This window comes from Pleurodeles waltl, chromosome 5, assembly GCF_031143425.1.
Source record: "Pleurodeles waltl isolate 20211129_DDA chromosome 5, aPleWal1.hap1.20221129, whole genome shotgun sequence".
Lineage (NCBI taxonomy): Eukaryota > Metazoa > Chordata > Amphibia > Caudata > Salamandridae > Pleurodeles > Pleurodeles waltl.
Window position 1 is genome coordinate 551876303 of NC_090444.1, and position 16629 is coordinate 551892931.

General features: G+C 46.6%; 1 protein-coding gene across 2 annotated transcripts in view; it reads right to left on the reverse strand.

Moving 5' to 3' along the window:
- The window catches only part of FANCL (FA complementation group L), a 304454-nt gene that overhangs the window by 32498 nt on the left and 255327 nt on the right, over positions 1 to 16629 (reverse strand). For both annotated transcript variants that reach the window (XM_069234372.1, XM_069234373.1), the window contains exon 12: positions 4935 to 5051. In XM_069234372.1, the coding sequence (XP_069090473.1) occupies positions 4935 to 5051 (117 nt within the window). The remainder of the gene's footprint in view (positions 1 to 4934; positions 5052 to 16629) is intronic.

A 16629-nucleotide genomic window follows, 5' to 3' on the forward strand; every position in this document is an offset into this window, starting at 1 on the left:
CACAGGGGAGGGAGGAGCTATGTCTCATGTTTGGACACTGTCAGCTGTGAGGGCCAATTCGCCAAGGGACGTAGGAGGAGAAAAAGGACAGAATCATCTTTACCTGGGTTAACCAGCACTCACCACTCTGTCCATGCAGCAGGTGCACACATCCAAATGGGCCTCCAGTGGTCGCCTCAATCTGTGACTGTCTCTGGGGCCTCCACTGCTCAGTTTGATCCGGGATGACCCCAGAGGCCAGGAGCCCGACACCCAGGCCGCCAACCGGCAAGGCTGCCAGTCTCCGTCCAACAGCATGTAACAACCAGCTCCCACAGAGTACAAGCAGCTCCTGGCCGATCGCAGATGCCCAGCCCCCCACTTCGCTGAGATCCAAGTGTGTCGCTGAGTCACCGGGGTCTTACCCCCACAGTGCTGTATGCTCCTGCCTTTACTGTACAGTGTCAACTGGATCTCGAGACACCGCAATACTTTGGGCACTCCCAGGACCCCTTCAAGATGGCGCCGGCCGTGCAGGTGTTGATCTGGCTGCTTAGGCGTTTTCAGGGCCCTTTTTTTGTGGCTGCTAGCCTGACAGTCCTACCTCAATGTACTTGAAGTTCTTCCAGAAGGTTCGGGTCTCGATGGCGCGACTGCAGTAGCAGATTCTGTAGGATGCATGCGGAGGCACTATATTGTGTAAGCCATCTTGGCTGCTTCGGCATGTCTCTCCTTATGTCCATTTTTATAGCGTTCATAGATCCCACATAAAGAGTCAATTCTATTATTAATGATGATCGGGTGGTTCCTAGCTTTATATAAATGAGGAATCTGCATGGACTTTATCTATTCAGCTGTGGTACAAGGCAGAGACTAAGGGGGCGATTATGAGTTTGGCGGGACCGCAAAACTCGCGGGAAGGATGCCACTACCATGGCGGTGGCGCCCCACCACCCTATTACAAGATTTCCGCCAGTCTGACTTGGCTGACCGACAGAAAGTTTGAAATAGAGCATTGGAACAGTGGTACGAGATAGCACTCGGCTCCTTTAAGGGAGCCAAGTGCTATCTCGTAGCACAGAGGGGGCTGACAAGCACCTTCGGAATGCTTTCCGACATTGCTGGGCCTAGGGGGCCCCTGCACCCACACGGCCCCCAGCACTTCTCCGCCAGCCCTTTTATGGTGGGGAAAACCACCAGGAAAAAACTGGTGGAAAACAAGGTTGTAATCAGCAGTGCAGTGCGGAGTTCAGCGCCACCTTGGCTGATTACAATCAGTATCGCCGTCAGCCTGTCAGGATCTTGGATCCTGGTGGAGATGGCAGTGTGTTGGTGGGTCCGCCTACCAAACTCGTAATGTGGTGGTCCGTCCTCCACCGCGAGTCTGGCGGCCTTGTGACCGCCAGACTCCTAACCAGTCCCTTAGTCCAAGAGAAGTACACTGGTGGAGACAACTGCTGGCCATCAAAAAGAATACCTAAGCTTTGAAAGACTTTGGGGCAGATTTAAGACCCCCTTGCACAATATTAGCACCGCCTTAGCATCATTTTTTATGCTAAGGTGGCCTTTTCCCCCCGCCATATGTACAAAGTGGCTCAATGCATCCATTGCACTGCTTTGTAACCCCTTGCACCACATTATACCCGCGCCAGGCATAATGAATGCAAGGGGGGAGGGGTTCCCTGCTAGGGGGGGCTGAAAAAAATGGTGCAAAGAAATCTAAAAGATCTATTTGCAGCATTTTTTGCTGAATTTTTAATGCCTGCACAGAGCAAGAGTTAAAAGGAGGCCCACCATTGTTTTCAATGGGCCTCCATGTGCTTTGCAGGAATAGCGTCAACATTTCCTTCTCCTGTTCTGATGCTGGGGTTGTGCTTCTGCTTTACAAAATGACCCAGCTGTCTCCCAGGCTTGTTACCATGTTCAGAAAATCAGCAACCTCCTCTTTTATGCAGTAATATAGCTTTTTCTGTGTATAGTTTGTTGATAGTATTTGACAATTTTGGGCTTCTAGAAGTTGCCTAGATTTGGCAATTTGTGCCAAACTGTTTATTTTGTCCAGCAGGTCCACCAAGAGGTGGCTTTTTGATTTCTTCTTGCATAAGTCTTTTGAAATCATCAATCCCCTTACCATTAATTTTGAGGTGCCGCACACAATTTCACTGCAAGACCTCTGACATATAGTTAGGTTCAAAATGCTCCTTAACCACCCTTTTCATTTATTTCAGTTCTTCAGGGTGTTTGAAGAGAAGAGATTGTACTTCCATAAACCTGGGGGTTCAGCTTTGCCCCAACTGAGTACAAAACACCTACTGGCACTTAATCTGACATGGCCGTCATCAGTATCTTAGCCTCTAGGAGACCAGCTATATAACGAGACGATGAGGGTTGAGCCTATGTGTAAGAAGGTTTTGCATATCAAAGAGAAGAAAGTGAGGTCACTTATCACGCAATCAATTGATTGTCAAATGTCTAGTCAGTTTCTTTCCTGCATCAGACTCCAGTGGGACTCTTTGCTCAGAGTAGCTCCTATGGCATTTGTTTTTTTATCGATCCAGCACTAGGCCAGACAAGTCACAAATCTTTCTATGGTTCTTGGGATGGTACTGTTAAGATCACAACAGGTCCCTATCACCTGGGACTATTCATCCAGCTGCCTCTTGTTTTCTGGAGGTTACTCCTCTCCCCGCACTGAGCTATTCCAGACCCATGTTAATCAGATTTTAGGTCAAACCACAGTATAGATATAGAGACAGCCCTCTTCGCAGTGACAGACTACATCCGCATGCAGCTCCACAAAGAAGTAACTGCAGCCTTCATCCTTCTCGACCTCTCTGCAGCTTTCCACACAGTCTCTCATCCTGTCCTGATCATGGGGCTTTGTGAGGCTGATATCCCAGGACCAACCCTCAAATGGAACTGCACCTTTTGTACTGGATGAACACAAACAGTCAACATATACCTCAGAAGCCCTGGAACTCATCTGTGGAGTACTGCAGAGTTCCTCACTCAGCTCAACCAGCTTCAACATCTACATGAAACCGATGGAAGATGTCACCTCCTCACACAACATTGACCTATTCACCTAAGCTGGCGGCACACAACTGATACTGTCCCACTCAGACAGAATACACAAACCAGAAACAACTTCAACTTGTGCATGACCAAAGTGGCCATCTGGATGCAGTCTGACTGCCTCAAACTCAACACGAACAAGACCAAAGTGGTGATCTTTGGAAAACATGGCTCGCCGTGAAACTCCACCTGGCGGCCTATGAACTTTGGGCCCATTCTCAGCAGACAAGCAAGAACCCTCTGAATTATCATAGACAGCAATCTGGACATGTCTGTCCAGGGCAACACTATTGCCACTGCCTGCTTCTACACCCCGAGGATGCTGAAAAAGGTTTTCAAGTGGCTAACCCACACCAGGAAAACGGGTACCCAAGACCTCATTACCAGCAGATTGGACTACAGGAACACATTATAAGCAGGATTCACAAACGTACTCACAAAAAGACTTTAGGTAGTCCAAAATGCAGCAGCCAGACTGGTCCTTAATGTCCCATGTTGGTCTCCCGTCACCCCACACCTAAGGGAGTTACACTGGCTCCCTATACATAAGCACGCACAGCTCAAGCTCCTTGTCCACACATACAAAGCAATGCACAACCAGTATCCTACCTACCTGTGCTGCCACATGCAGTTCCAGCAACACACCAGGCACCTCCGTTGAACAGAACTCTCACTTGCACACGTACCATGCTTACGCAAAAGTAGATCAGGTGGCTGTGCTTTCTTATACATCACAACCTCTAAAAGCGGTGAACGACCTCTCACACCTGAAACTTTACAGAGCAGAGATTCATTTCCTCAGTTCTTCAAGAAGCTGAAGACCCCTCAAGGCCAGCAACACACACCTGCTAAGCTCCAGGATACCCTCACAGGTGATTAGGTAGTACAAACATACTCATAACATATGTGGTTCAGTGCAGGTGGGAAGGAAGTTCTCTTGGTTGGATGGTGTGTCGGACCACAGGAGCTCCTGATTCTGGCCACTGTCATGCAGCTGGTCCAACAGCTCCCCACTCAGCGGCAATCTGGTCTAAGTATTAGTATGCCACAGCAATCTTGCTAGAGCTTTACTGGTTGCCAGTATATAAAATAATGAATGTCAAAATCTGATGTCCTACATTAAAAAGCTTTCATGGTGTAAGTTAAAGCCATAATGAAAAGATGTTTCTCTAGACTTGCATTAAGGCTTAATAAGTCACATGATACATTTACAAACGTATGTACATCATATTTCTAGTATGCATTTGGTTAACTTGCACAATGTCTTGCCATTTCTGCGATGGCCTAATCATTTTGCTGTTGCAGCTCCTGAAATCAATGCAACTCACGCATTGCAATGAAAGGACTCTGTAGGGGGTGGCATGATACACCCAATGGCATAATGGCAATGGACAAATACTCTTCTAGTCTATCGAAAAGTTGTGACTGACAAAAAATGAAGGGGGAATAACACCAAGAAGCCAATGGCTGTAAGAGGCCGACTCGATAGATAAGTGTATGTATATATATATATATATATATATATATATATATATATATATATATATATATATATATATATATATTTTTTTTTTTAGAACATTTTCTTAGGGGAGACCTAAAAGATATGTTAGTAAATAGAATTTTCATCATGTGCAACAGCACTATATGAAAGAAAGCTATAGATTAACTAGAAGCACAAAAACAGTACAGTGGAGAAAGCGAACTGATAAAAACGGATCCAAAGAAGTAGTTTATCCATCTGGTTACCAACCACAAAATAGCTAGACCTAGCAGATCTACAACATGCTTGTCAAAAGCATCTTGGCAACAGTTTTATGCTTACTCTAGAAAGCAATGGTTTCAGAAGAATAGAAATGAAAGATCATTAACTACTGTACCTCATACAAACAAGCTTGATGGAATGGCTGGCCGCACCGAGGATCGTCACAAACTTGATCGGGTATTGCATTATCAAGTCGATAAGCATAGCATATCCCACAATCCATACTGTAATCCTGTATAAAAAAAACAAAAAATAAAAAATAAAAAATAAAAAAACGGAACTTTAAAATACATTGACTACTTGGTATATTGCTAGAAGAGTAATTTACAAATCTAATCTGTCCGCTCTGTGGAATGCATACATATTTTATTTTGTTCACTATAATCCTCTACTCAGCTGGAGTAAGTGGTTGATATTATTTCACCTAATAATGATGCACACATCATGCCTGTAGTTTTACCTTTAACCACATATGTTCATTTGTCAATACCCAAGTTAAACTGTGCTGCGCCTATGCCCAAAAAATCCAAAATAGGGTTTCTTATGTGACATTGTCACTCATATATTTACCTCGCGCTCTAGCATGTTTGTGATTGGACATATACCTTCCCCTATACATATATCCCATTCCATTGCTCTTTTTTTTGTTACTTTCTTGGCCTTTTATGTGCACCTCAATTATTTACTTCTCTCTGGTTCCCCTTATTTTATACCTTTCACCTCTGTCCCCTTCTCCTAACCCACCACTGCTCATTTGTGGCTCAATAAAATCCAGACATCCTACCAAATGAAGATACAGAATGCAACAACTATCAGGATATCATACACCTGACAAATTTAGATACACAGTAAAGACCATTAGACATCTTGCATGCGCAACTAAAAATGAAATGATTATAGAAGATAAGCAATGCAAAGTAAATATAATGAGTAATGAAAATTGATCTAATATTCTTCAGGAATGACATTGATTATTCAATCTCTGCCAGTGATCATTTCTCAAAAAGCATGATAATTCCATCTGGTAGGAAAAGAGTTGTCACTGACATCTAAACTGAAATCTGCAGTTTATAGTTATGACATCATGGCAATAAAAAAAAATTATGCCACAGTCCTGGGACAAAAATACTTTCAGCATTATCTTCAATCTACGGAAACCCTGTGCTTAAATGCTGACTTTTTTTCATAACTCTGTTACATGTACAACCAAGAAACCATCATGGCATCCTGGGCACAGTCACCGGAGGAAAATGTTTTCATCTTTATATCCAGTCTACTGAAACCCTCTACTAAGATGCCAACTTGTTTCACAAGTCCATTAGACGTACCACCATGAAATCATCATGGTATCCTGCCCTCTCAGACAGACCAATTGATGAATTCTCAGCCTGAACGCCTCCTTCCTCTTTGCCTCCTAAGGAGAAATCAGTCAGTACCTCAAGATGCTTACCTCACCCTCATTCTCAAGAAACTAGTATTCCTATTGCCGGGCAACATTGACAAAAATAACAGTGACATCCAACTGAATCTTCTCGACATACACCACCTCCTAACCTCAAGTCCATCCTCTTACTAAAGGCTAATCATCTGTTAATTTACTCTGCACATCGTCTGTGGAACTAAGAACCTTACATTACTCCACCAAGTCAAAATAGTCTCTCCCCATCTCTTATCCTCTTTCCACAATTTACCGAGGCTCTGTAAGGAGCACTTCTAAATAGCTCATTCCTTCTAATCACACAGCCACATGGACAGAATCAGGTCATACTGTTAATCTGTTCATAAACTGGTATCAAATATCATCCTTGTGGATGATACAAATACATTCAGGACATGATACTAAACTAGGTATCAACCACTTTTGTGATGTAGATTTCCCTGAGGCCAGGGGTATCCCATTCTCAAGCCTCAGGAGTGCCCACATACTACTGGTTTCCTGGCCATTTGTGGACTTCCATCCTGTGTTGCCAATGTATACACAGCCCCACTCTAGCACTACAGCAAAAGGTCCTGAATTGCAGATTATGTTCTTAAAGTGGGATAACTGCTGTGATTAAAGCAAGGCGTCCCAAGTCACAGTGCTAAAAATGGGAAAAAGAAGAGTACTCTGATCATTTCACTACCACCTTGTCTGGAGGAAGGGCACATGGCTAGCTCTTAAGGCAGGAGTAGTTGCAAGTACAGTAGCAAAAGTTAGCCAGAAGGTAACTCCGGTCTTAGTGTGAACGTTGCTCAGGAAGAACAGGGAAATGAGCAGAGGTGCCAAACAGTTCAGCGCATCCCCCAATAAATGGTACATCAAACTACGAAAACAATTAGCAGATTCATCTTTTAATGCAGGAAAGGGACTAGAATTACTCTATCCTTCACAGCCAATATAAATGTTGCGTAAAGTACTGGGCTCCACAACCCACACTCATACAGGACACAAGGAAAAGGGGGGAGAGGACAAAGAAACAGTTCCATTTAAAGCACCTCACACACTTAGGCAGGGGGAGACCTGTCCTGACAGACAAGGACTAACCCTGTGACCATTTTCCTCCCTTTACAAGAAGAAATTAATGGTTCCATTAGACGACAAGCATGGGGTGGTAGTAAAAAGGGGGAACCGGTCCTAACAATGAAAGTGTAATAGTGAGACTCTTGCCATTTCTGCAGGACCCCTGGGAAGACAATAAGGGCAACGATAATCTGTACATGTAAGCCCTTATGCAAATGTACTGCATTATGGTTGCATATAAATAGGGGTAAATGGAAACTAAATTCCTGAACTAGAACTTTTATTATTTTGCTCCAGGGCAAGCAGTAATGTTGCTGTAAAGAATATAAATAATTTTAATCTACCCTGAGTGTTGCTTGTTATATGTGAAAGGAAGTGTTACAAGCACAATATTACCCAAACTCCATATTAGGATGCCTCCATTCCAATCCATCCAAATCCAAATTCTTGTTGCTAACCTAAGCAGCAAAACTGAAGCCCATTTCAAGGCTGCTGAAGTGCTGCTGCTACACTTGATGCCATCTAATTGTCACACCAGTTCCCTTGCAACAAAATCAAACAGTATATCAGAAAGGTCCATTAGGCAAATGCCATCTTCCCTCTATGAGAGAGTTCTCCAACCTCCATCCATATTCCTCATAGACCCATATGCCAATGATTACCATCCTTCGCTAAAAGAGAAACCAGTTTGAACATTCAACTAGGCACTGACAATACCCTGTCTACCAAGGCCCATATAAATGATATGAAATGCATTTTACAAAGCTGAAAATTAGTGGTGACTAATGCTCCCTTGAGCAGACCAAAATCAGATGTTTTCTTCCTGTCGGACAGAAACAATCATCTTACTCCCAGAGGATATTATTCTACCTCTTGGTAATGGCATTGTTTGTAGTGACATGGAAATAAACGGAGATGTTGTAAAAGGAAAAAATAGGTATAAAAACCCTCTCTTATCTTTGCAATCCAATACACCACATTTACATGTTTGCAAATCTATATTTCTATATCCTCTTCAAAATATATATATATATATATATATATATATATATAAGAGGATATAACACCCACTTGTTGAAAATCGTGCATCTGCAGAGGACCTACATAAGTACAGAACTAATCCGATTTTAACATCCCAAAAACATACACTCAAATTCAGCTGAAGCACCTAGCCTCTCTAAAATATGGTTAAGATATTGATACTGACTGGACGATCTCTTCAAACTCTCCATCCTCATAAAATCATCTTTCAGTAGACAAAAGAAGCAACAGAAGTTATCTTCCAAGGACTATGAAGATTACATAGATATATATATATATATATATATATATATATATATATATATTATACCAGTTTAACACTTGGGTTAAAATATATATGGAAAATGTCACTTACCCAGTGTACATCTGTTCGCAACATGTTCCCAATCAAAATCTCGGAGAGAGAGGAAACATGTCCGAACCCGACGGCAGAAAGAAAACAATGTAACATGGAGTCGATGCTCATGCGCAATGGAACCGAAGAGGAGTCACTCGATCTTGTGACTCAAAAACACTTCTTGGAACAAAAACAACTTGTAACACTCCGAGCCCAACACTAGATCGCAGAAGTATAATACACAGCATGTGTATCTGCAGCTACACATGCCACCGAACATATATATATATATCTCTCTCTCTCTCTATATATATATATGTGTGTGTGTGTGTGTGTGTGTGTGTGTGTGTGTGTGTGTGTGTGTGTGTGTGTGTGTGTGTGTGTGTGTGTGTGTGTGTGTGTGTGTGTGTGTGTGTGTGTGTGTGTGTGTGTGTGTGTGTGTGTGTGTGTGTGTGTGTGTGTGTGTGTGTGTGTGTGCGCGCGCGCTCAATGGCATGCATAGGTGCAGATACACATGCTTTACATAAGTCAGTCATCTAGTTTTGGGCTCAGAGTGTTACAAGTTGTTTTTCTTCAAAGAAGGTTTTCGAGTCACGAGATCAAGTGACTCCTCTTCTCGGTGATAGTGCGCATTTGCATCGAGTCCTTTGTTAGATTGTTTTCTTTCCGCTGTCGGGCTCGGACGTGTTTCCTCTTGCTTCAGTGGATCTCGGTTCGGTATTTCTTTCTTCTACCATTCTATAATATCGTTGGTATTGTTTTGATCGGGTTTCCATCCATTCTTGATCCGAATTAGACTGCTGGGGGTTGAATTCTCGCCGTTTTGGATCCTACATCAATGTCGGGCTTATGGAACGAACTCCGTTTCGATTCTGTCCTCGGTGTTGCGCTAAATTCCCATACACCGATCAAAATTCTGTGTGCAATCTGTTTATCTCCAGATCATCAGGCAGAAACCTGTGACGCCTGCCGATCATTTCGATCTAAAAAGACTCTCCAGGACCGTAGAGCTCGTCATCTCGAAATGGTGTTGAAATCCACAGAAGACACACCTGATATCTTCATTGAAGAACATGCACATGAAGAGGTTCGACAAAGGGCAACATTTTCCATCCAAGACTCCGACTCAGATCAGCACTCGGATGATGATAGCCACTACATACCTCCAGCGCAGTGCATGACTACAACTGTCCCATCGCACCACACAAATGTAAAAAAAAAACTCCAGCACTAGTCATCGGACCTCCAATGCCTTTGGGCCACGGCTGGATCCAAAAAGTAAGTCCGGATGACCAACCTTTGGGTTCGGCACCAAGATTATAGACTAAAGTGCATTCAGCATCGACCAAATAAACTCCGACAGCAGTCTCGGAATCGAGCCAAAAATCAGAACGGTCATCTTCGAGCTGAAAAAATCTACACCACCTTCGGAGCCATTGTTTTCGGTTTGAGCAAAATACTCCACACATAAATCTTCGGAGTCGAAAGACACAGGTAGCAAGCAAACTACTTCTATCCATGAATCCTTCGACATACAACCTATTTTAAAGGTGATGGATGATAAGTAGTGAAAAATACATATTCAAAAGGACACAGGAAGAATAATTACCTCCCCTCCAATGTCCTTTAAGAGGAAATTGACTTTTAAAGACACTTTAAAAGGATGTACCTCCATCAAGAAAGATTTCCACAGATAAACAGCATGAAAAGGCTACAAAACACAAACAACCTTCACCACCACATTCTTCTGTTCTTCCTTCCACACCACCTCCACCACCATCACCATCACCTGAAGCACAGTTATCACCACACACATCCTCATTATCACCACAAAGGGAGGATTTTAGTGATGACCAGCAGGACAAAGATCCATGGGATACCTATGACCCTGATCCCATTCTGCCAAATGATCCAGACTTATATCCTGCTAGACCCTCACCACCGAACACACTACTAGATACAATCAAGTAGTGGCCAGAGGGGGCGTGGTTTGGCCGACCAAGATGGCCGTCGCAGTTTAGAACAGCTCAGCGGCAAAGCCCTGTTAATCCGACATTTATTGGCAGGCAGACGGGCATCAGGGCGTTGTGGGACTGACATTGGGCGCAGCGGTGCCCCTGGGACCAGATTGTTGCCGGCTACAGACGGGAGGAGCCGGATACAGCCGCTGACTGTGAGGCGTGGCGTGGCCTGCACACACACAGCCGGCGAGGACAGCACTAAATGCTGTGCACGGCGACGACTGAATGCCGCCCGCTGTGACCCTGGTCGGGACCTGCTGAGGAGGGAAAGGTGACCCGTGGATGGCAGGGAGACAGTGAGTGGGCATCTTGGGAGAGCAGTGGGGTGTGGGCCTAAAGGGGGGCCTGCATGCTGGGACCTTGTCGGACTGAAGAACGTTCCTGGCTCCCATGCGTGGGCCCTGTGCCGCCGTTCCCTTCCCCCCTTCCTTTTCTTTGTGAGCTGACAGCGAGGAGGACCCCAGGGGCTGAGTGGCCGGCTGTGATGTTACCGGTGGCAGCTACAGTGACGCTACTTTCACCACCGATTGCCCCCCTCACCCTGCTGAATGAACCCCTGATTACACTATCTTGAGGGGCGGCTGGGATGCAAAGAGGGCACTGAAGAGGCTGCGACCCTAAGAAATCCCCTGGCCTGGTGAGGGTGGCTCCTGGAAGAGAAGACTCTAGCGGGCAGTTGTTACTGCAGCAGAGCAGGGCCTTAGCCTTGGGACTGCTTCGGCTGGAGAGAGCAACGTGGAGAATGCAGAGGCCGATCTGAGGTTGGGGCCACTTGAGAGGGGGGTTGCCCGTGCTGTTGCGCTTGCTGATGATCATGTAGCGCAGACAAGTGGGCTCCCCGCGCTTTGGACTTCCCACGCTGTAAGGCCCACCTCCCCATTGGCGTGCACCTGCAGCAAGAAGTTAACTGCAAACCACCTGCCCCGTGCGGTAGCCACAGAGGGAGAGAGTGTAAGAATGGCAGAAGCTCTGCGCCCAATGAATCAAAACTGCTATGCTGCATTTCTACTCATCCCATACTGCGGCCTGAGGTAACCAGACCCCTGTCGCAATGGGTCGCCTTCATTCTGGGATGGGGAGCAGCTCACAGGCGCTGAGGCCTGAAGCCCTAACCTCTAATGGTCACAAACTGGATGCGGTGCTGGCAGCTGTGCACATTGGTGCAGCCCTTGATCAGACACGAACGTTGCTGGAAAATAAAATCAATAAAGTTACCTCAATCTATTACACGCAGAACACCGTAAACTGGTAGACAAAATTCGGCTGCTGGAGTGTACCTTGAATGATCTCGCTCCCAAGACTAATCAGATGTTCACCTCACTGCGTGAATTAGCAGATAGGGTTGTGGCACTGGAGCACCAGGCAGAGGGACGCACAAGGAGGAATAACATTCGCGTGGTGGACCTTCCGGAAGGAGCAGAAGATGCTGATGCTGTCTCCTATATAGAAAAATGCATACGTGAACTGGTCCCAGCGGAAACACTTACGCTACACTTTATGCCATCCCGACGAGTCCCAGGCCGCCAGGTGCAGACCAAAGACCATTCCTGTTTTGCTTTTTACATTTTGTAGACAGAGACACCATACTGCGAGTGGTGAGCTCGCTCCCGGCCCCGCTTCAGGTAGACAATGCTAAAGTGAGATGTTTCCAGACTACACCATTGCCATGCAAAGGCGGAGGGGGTCCTTTTTACCTGTGAAGCGTAAACTGCGGGCACTCTGCCTGACATACTCCCTTCTCTTTCCTGCCAGATTGAGAGTTGCAACGTAGATGAAGAGACGCTTTTTTGACAGTCCCGAAGTGGCGAGGGAATTGCTGGAGTTGGCGGGATTGGTCAACCAACAAGAATAAACGATAGAGCGGAAGGAGCGATGGAGCTCAAAACTTCGCAGGCATAGGAGCTGCCGACGCCGCAAAATATCCCCTGGGTGACAAGGCCATGCTCCTGACTTAGAGCATATCATCCACGTGCTGCAGACTGCAGCAGCTATCAGGGAGCCAATGACTATTTCAGATACTGAAAAAGAACTCAATGACTCTGATGGAGGCAGTGATTCTTTTGCCGGAAACCACTCAGACATTGGGTCCATGACCCTTCCTACTGTGATGCCTCAGACGACAGATGACATGATTTAGAACTATAATGGTGCTGCGCGCAAATTTTTCTGACACTTACTGTCCTTGCCATGAAACGTTGATGACTTGGGTTGTGTTGCGTGCTTCCAAATGCGCTCTGTCCCTGGGTTAGACTTGCCTCTCCTCTTAACATACCGCCATACGGGGCCCTACCCCCTACATTAGCGCGGCGACCTGTGGGGTGGCTGCGGACTGAGGGACGGGCCAGCCCCCTCCTGGGGACTTGGTGGAATATTGTACAGTGCTTGCTGCTTTGAGAAGTAGTGTGCTCAGAGACTTTCTTCCGATTACCCAACTATGGCTCCCAACAAAGTTCTCACATGGAAAGTAAGAGGTATACACATGCCAGCGAGCAGGTATTTAATTTATTCATACCGTAGGAGGCTTAAGATCCACATAGTGCTAATGCAGGAGACTCACCTCACTCTGTTGGAGGGCACCACGCTGCAACGGCACTGGCCGGGACAACTATTTGCGACTCATTTCTGCTCATATGCTAGAGGGGCCCTTGTTTGGATTAGGCCAGGCACCCCGTTTGTGATGGAGGAATGGGAGGCGGACACAGAGGGCAATTTTTTGTTTGTGCATGGACGCTTAGAAGGGAGCGCGCAGCTGCTGAGGTCTGTTCATGCACCAAATAAGGACCAGGCTTCTTTTCTCCACAGAATGTCTGGAGTCCTCTCCCGCTGGAGCGATCTACAGTGGCTTGTGGGAGGAGATTTTAATAGTGTCCTGGACCCTGATCTTGACAGGTCCTTCCCACAATTACCTACCACGCCCATGGTGGCTGCTGCACGTTGACAGAGAGTGGCTCCAGCACTGGAAGCTGGTGGACTTATGGCGACAGCGCAATGCCGAGGCGAGAGTCTATTAATTTTCTCAGCCCTGCACCAGCTACGTGAGAGACTCTACAGAGTACTTTGTTGAGAGAACCTGTTCTCCGCAATGTTACAGACGGATTACCTTTGCCGCACACACTCCGATCAGAATCCCCAACTCCTAAAAATAAGGTGGGACGCATCTGTCCTTGGATTTCCCACCTTGCGGCTGCGGCCGGAGATGCCAGAGGATGCCCCCTTCAGGGCGTGGCTTGGCACAGCCATTGCTGAGTATTTTGATCATAATGCTGGTACTGCCTCGGCTGGACTCATTGAATGGGATGCGTTCAAGGTTTATATACGAGGACACAGACTGGGCACACAATCGAACGTGCGTAAGTCCAATGAGTGCGACTTAACCGGAGTGGAGAAACCGCTGTTAAAATACACAAAATGCACCAGACGGGACTCTCTGGAGACACGCGCACTAGCAGATAAGAAGACAGAACACTTATTTCTGGAAGTGAGGTTACACTGTCTCAATTATGCAGCTCATTCAGCACGCATGCATGCTGCGGCTGATCGATCAGGCAGGTTATTGGCATTGTTGATTCGTCAAGAGCAGGAGCGCACCCCTTTTCTAGATCTACGTTCGGTGATATGCAGTACACCCAGGGCGAGATATACGAGGAACTGACACGTTACTATGCAACCCTGTACCAGTCGAGGGCGCTGGCAGAGCCTACAAACTTTAGAGTACTTTTCCCTGCTTCCGCTACACTGCCTCACGGAGGAGCAGCGGGAGGAATTAGATGAGCCGTTACCGTTAGCAGAGATACAGGATAGTATACGTGCATTGGCTACTGGCAAAACCCGGGTCCCGACGGCCTACTGTCAGAATTCTATAAGGCATACTCCTCTATGATTGCACCGCACCTGCTGCGGCTCTTTGGAGAGGTCCTGTCAGTAGAATCCATCACAGCATCCCAACGGGAAGCGCTGATGATTTCCCTCCCTAAAGTGGGCAGAAACCCAGTGGAGCTGGGTTCATACAGACCCTTGGAAATGCATAATATGGACTATAAAATCCTGGATAAACTGTTAGAGATGCAGCGGTCGCCTCTGGTACCTCACCTGATCCATACTGACCAGAATGGCTTTGTGCCGGCACGTAGCACTTCCCTGAATATCAGACACCTGTTCTGGGTCATGAAGTACTCTGGCCTAGCGCGGATTGCCTGGTGCTTGACTTGGAGAAGGCCTTCGACTCCCTGGAATAGCCCTTCCTGTTTGCGGTGCTGCACCAGCTGGGTTTTGGCCCAGGCTTTTTGAGACTAGTAAAGCTGCTGTAAATGTGTCCGCAGTTCAGGGTTAGAACTGGCTAAACTATCTTGGACCCAACGGAGGTCAGCAGGAGGACTCAGCAGGGTTGCCCTCTTTCCCCACTGCTGTTCTCATTGGCGACAGAGCCCCTGGCAGCAGAACTCCACCCACTAGGAACAGCCTGGAATATCCCGTTAGGGGATGGTAGACATACTGTGTCCCTGTATGCAGACAATCTCCTCCTGTATTTCAGGGACATTTCCAATATTCCTGAGAAGTTGCAGATATACTGCAGTGCTTTGCCATAATGTCAGGGTTGCGTGTCAATTGGGCGAAGTCGTGCCTTTTCCCTTTCAGTCCCGATCGGGTAGACCCTGGTCTCGCTCTATCAGGAGTACTCATCCCTTGGTAGCCCAGGATGTTTCGATACTTGTGCATTAATGTATACCACACGACAGATGACCTGTGGGATGGAAACCTCAAACGAGCTGTGTCATCTATTTGTGCCCAAATTACTTTATGGCAGATGCTGCTGCTCCCTGTGATGGGGCGAATAGCACTTCTGAAAATGATGGTCCTCCCCTGTGTGCTTTCCTCTTTCTCCAACCTACCTTTGTACGTTCCGGCCAAATGTTTCAGAGAACTGGAGTCCAGAATTAAGGAGTTTATTTGGAACAAAAGCCGCTGCAGGGTGGCACTAATAAAGTTATAGTCTCCACTGGAAAAAGGCGGACTAGCGGTACCTAACATGGATCACAACTATCTGGCCTCTCAGCAGCAATGGGTGGCCAAGTGGCTTTCTGGACTTCAGCTATCAGACACAGCAGTACGGACACAGCCCTGGTCGCTCTTGGAGGTGTTGCATCTGCTCCACCCGGTTGCACGAGCTAAAGCACCAAACTTGCTCCTGGTAGATGTGGCACACCATTGTTACCGTAGGAGTCTGCGCCTCACACACGCAGTCACTTCTTATGCACCGGCTCTGACCCTACTTGGCACGCTGCGTGGAATGCGTGTACGACTTTAGCGGAGCTGGAGCCTTGGCACGCTGCAGAATTGCATATGCTGGGAGACCAATACATCGAGGGAGTACTAATCCTATTTGATACACTAGAGGAGGCAGACCTCTCGCTGAGGCAGTTCTTATTCTATAACTCCCTGATAGTATCACTGTCTCGGCACTGGGGAGACATTTCCGCTGAACCACCAATGCACCTCTTGATACAATACTTGCATGCTGTGGGGCGTGGTGGCCATCTAGTACGATGGCTCACAGATGCACTCCGAACACACAGAGTACACACCTGTGCCTCGCTGTGGGCTGGCTGGGAAGGTGACCGGGATAGGCCCTGTACGGAAAAGGAATGGGAAGCTGCCTTGAAAAGGAACATTAATATTCTGCGTAATGCACGCTTTCGTCTAATCCAATTCTATATCCTCCATAGGGCGTACCTTACGCCATTGAAGATTGACCAATAATTTCAGCGCAGATATGCAGCAAGCCCTCGCTGCGCGTTAGTGGCGCCCGATTTGTTGCACATGTTATGGTTCTGTCCCTCATTGGGTACTTATAAACTGTCAACTTCGCACTTGTATAGCGCACTACTCACCCGTTAGGGTCTCAAGGCGCTGT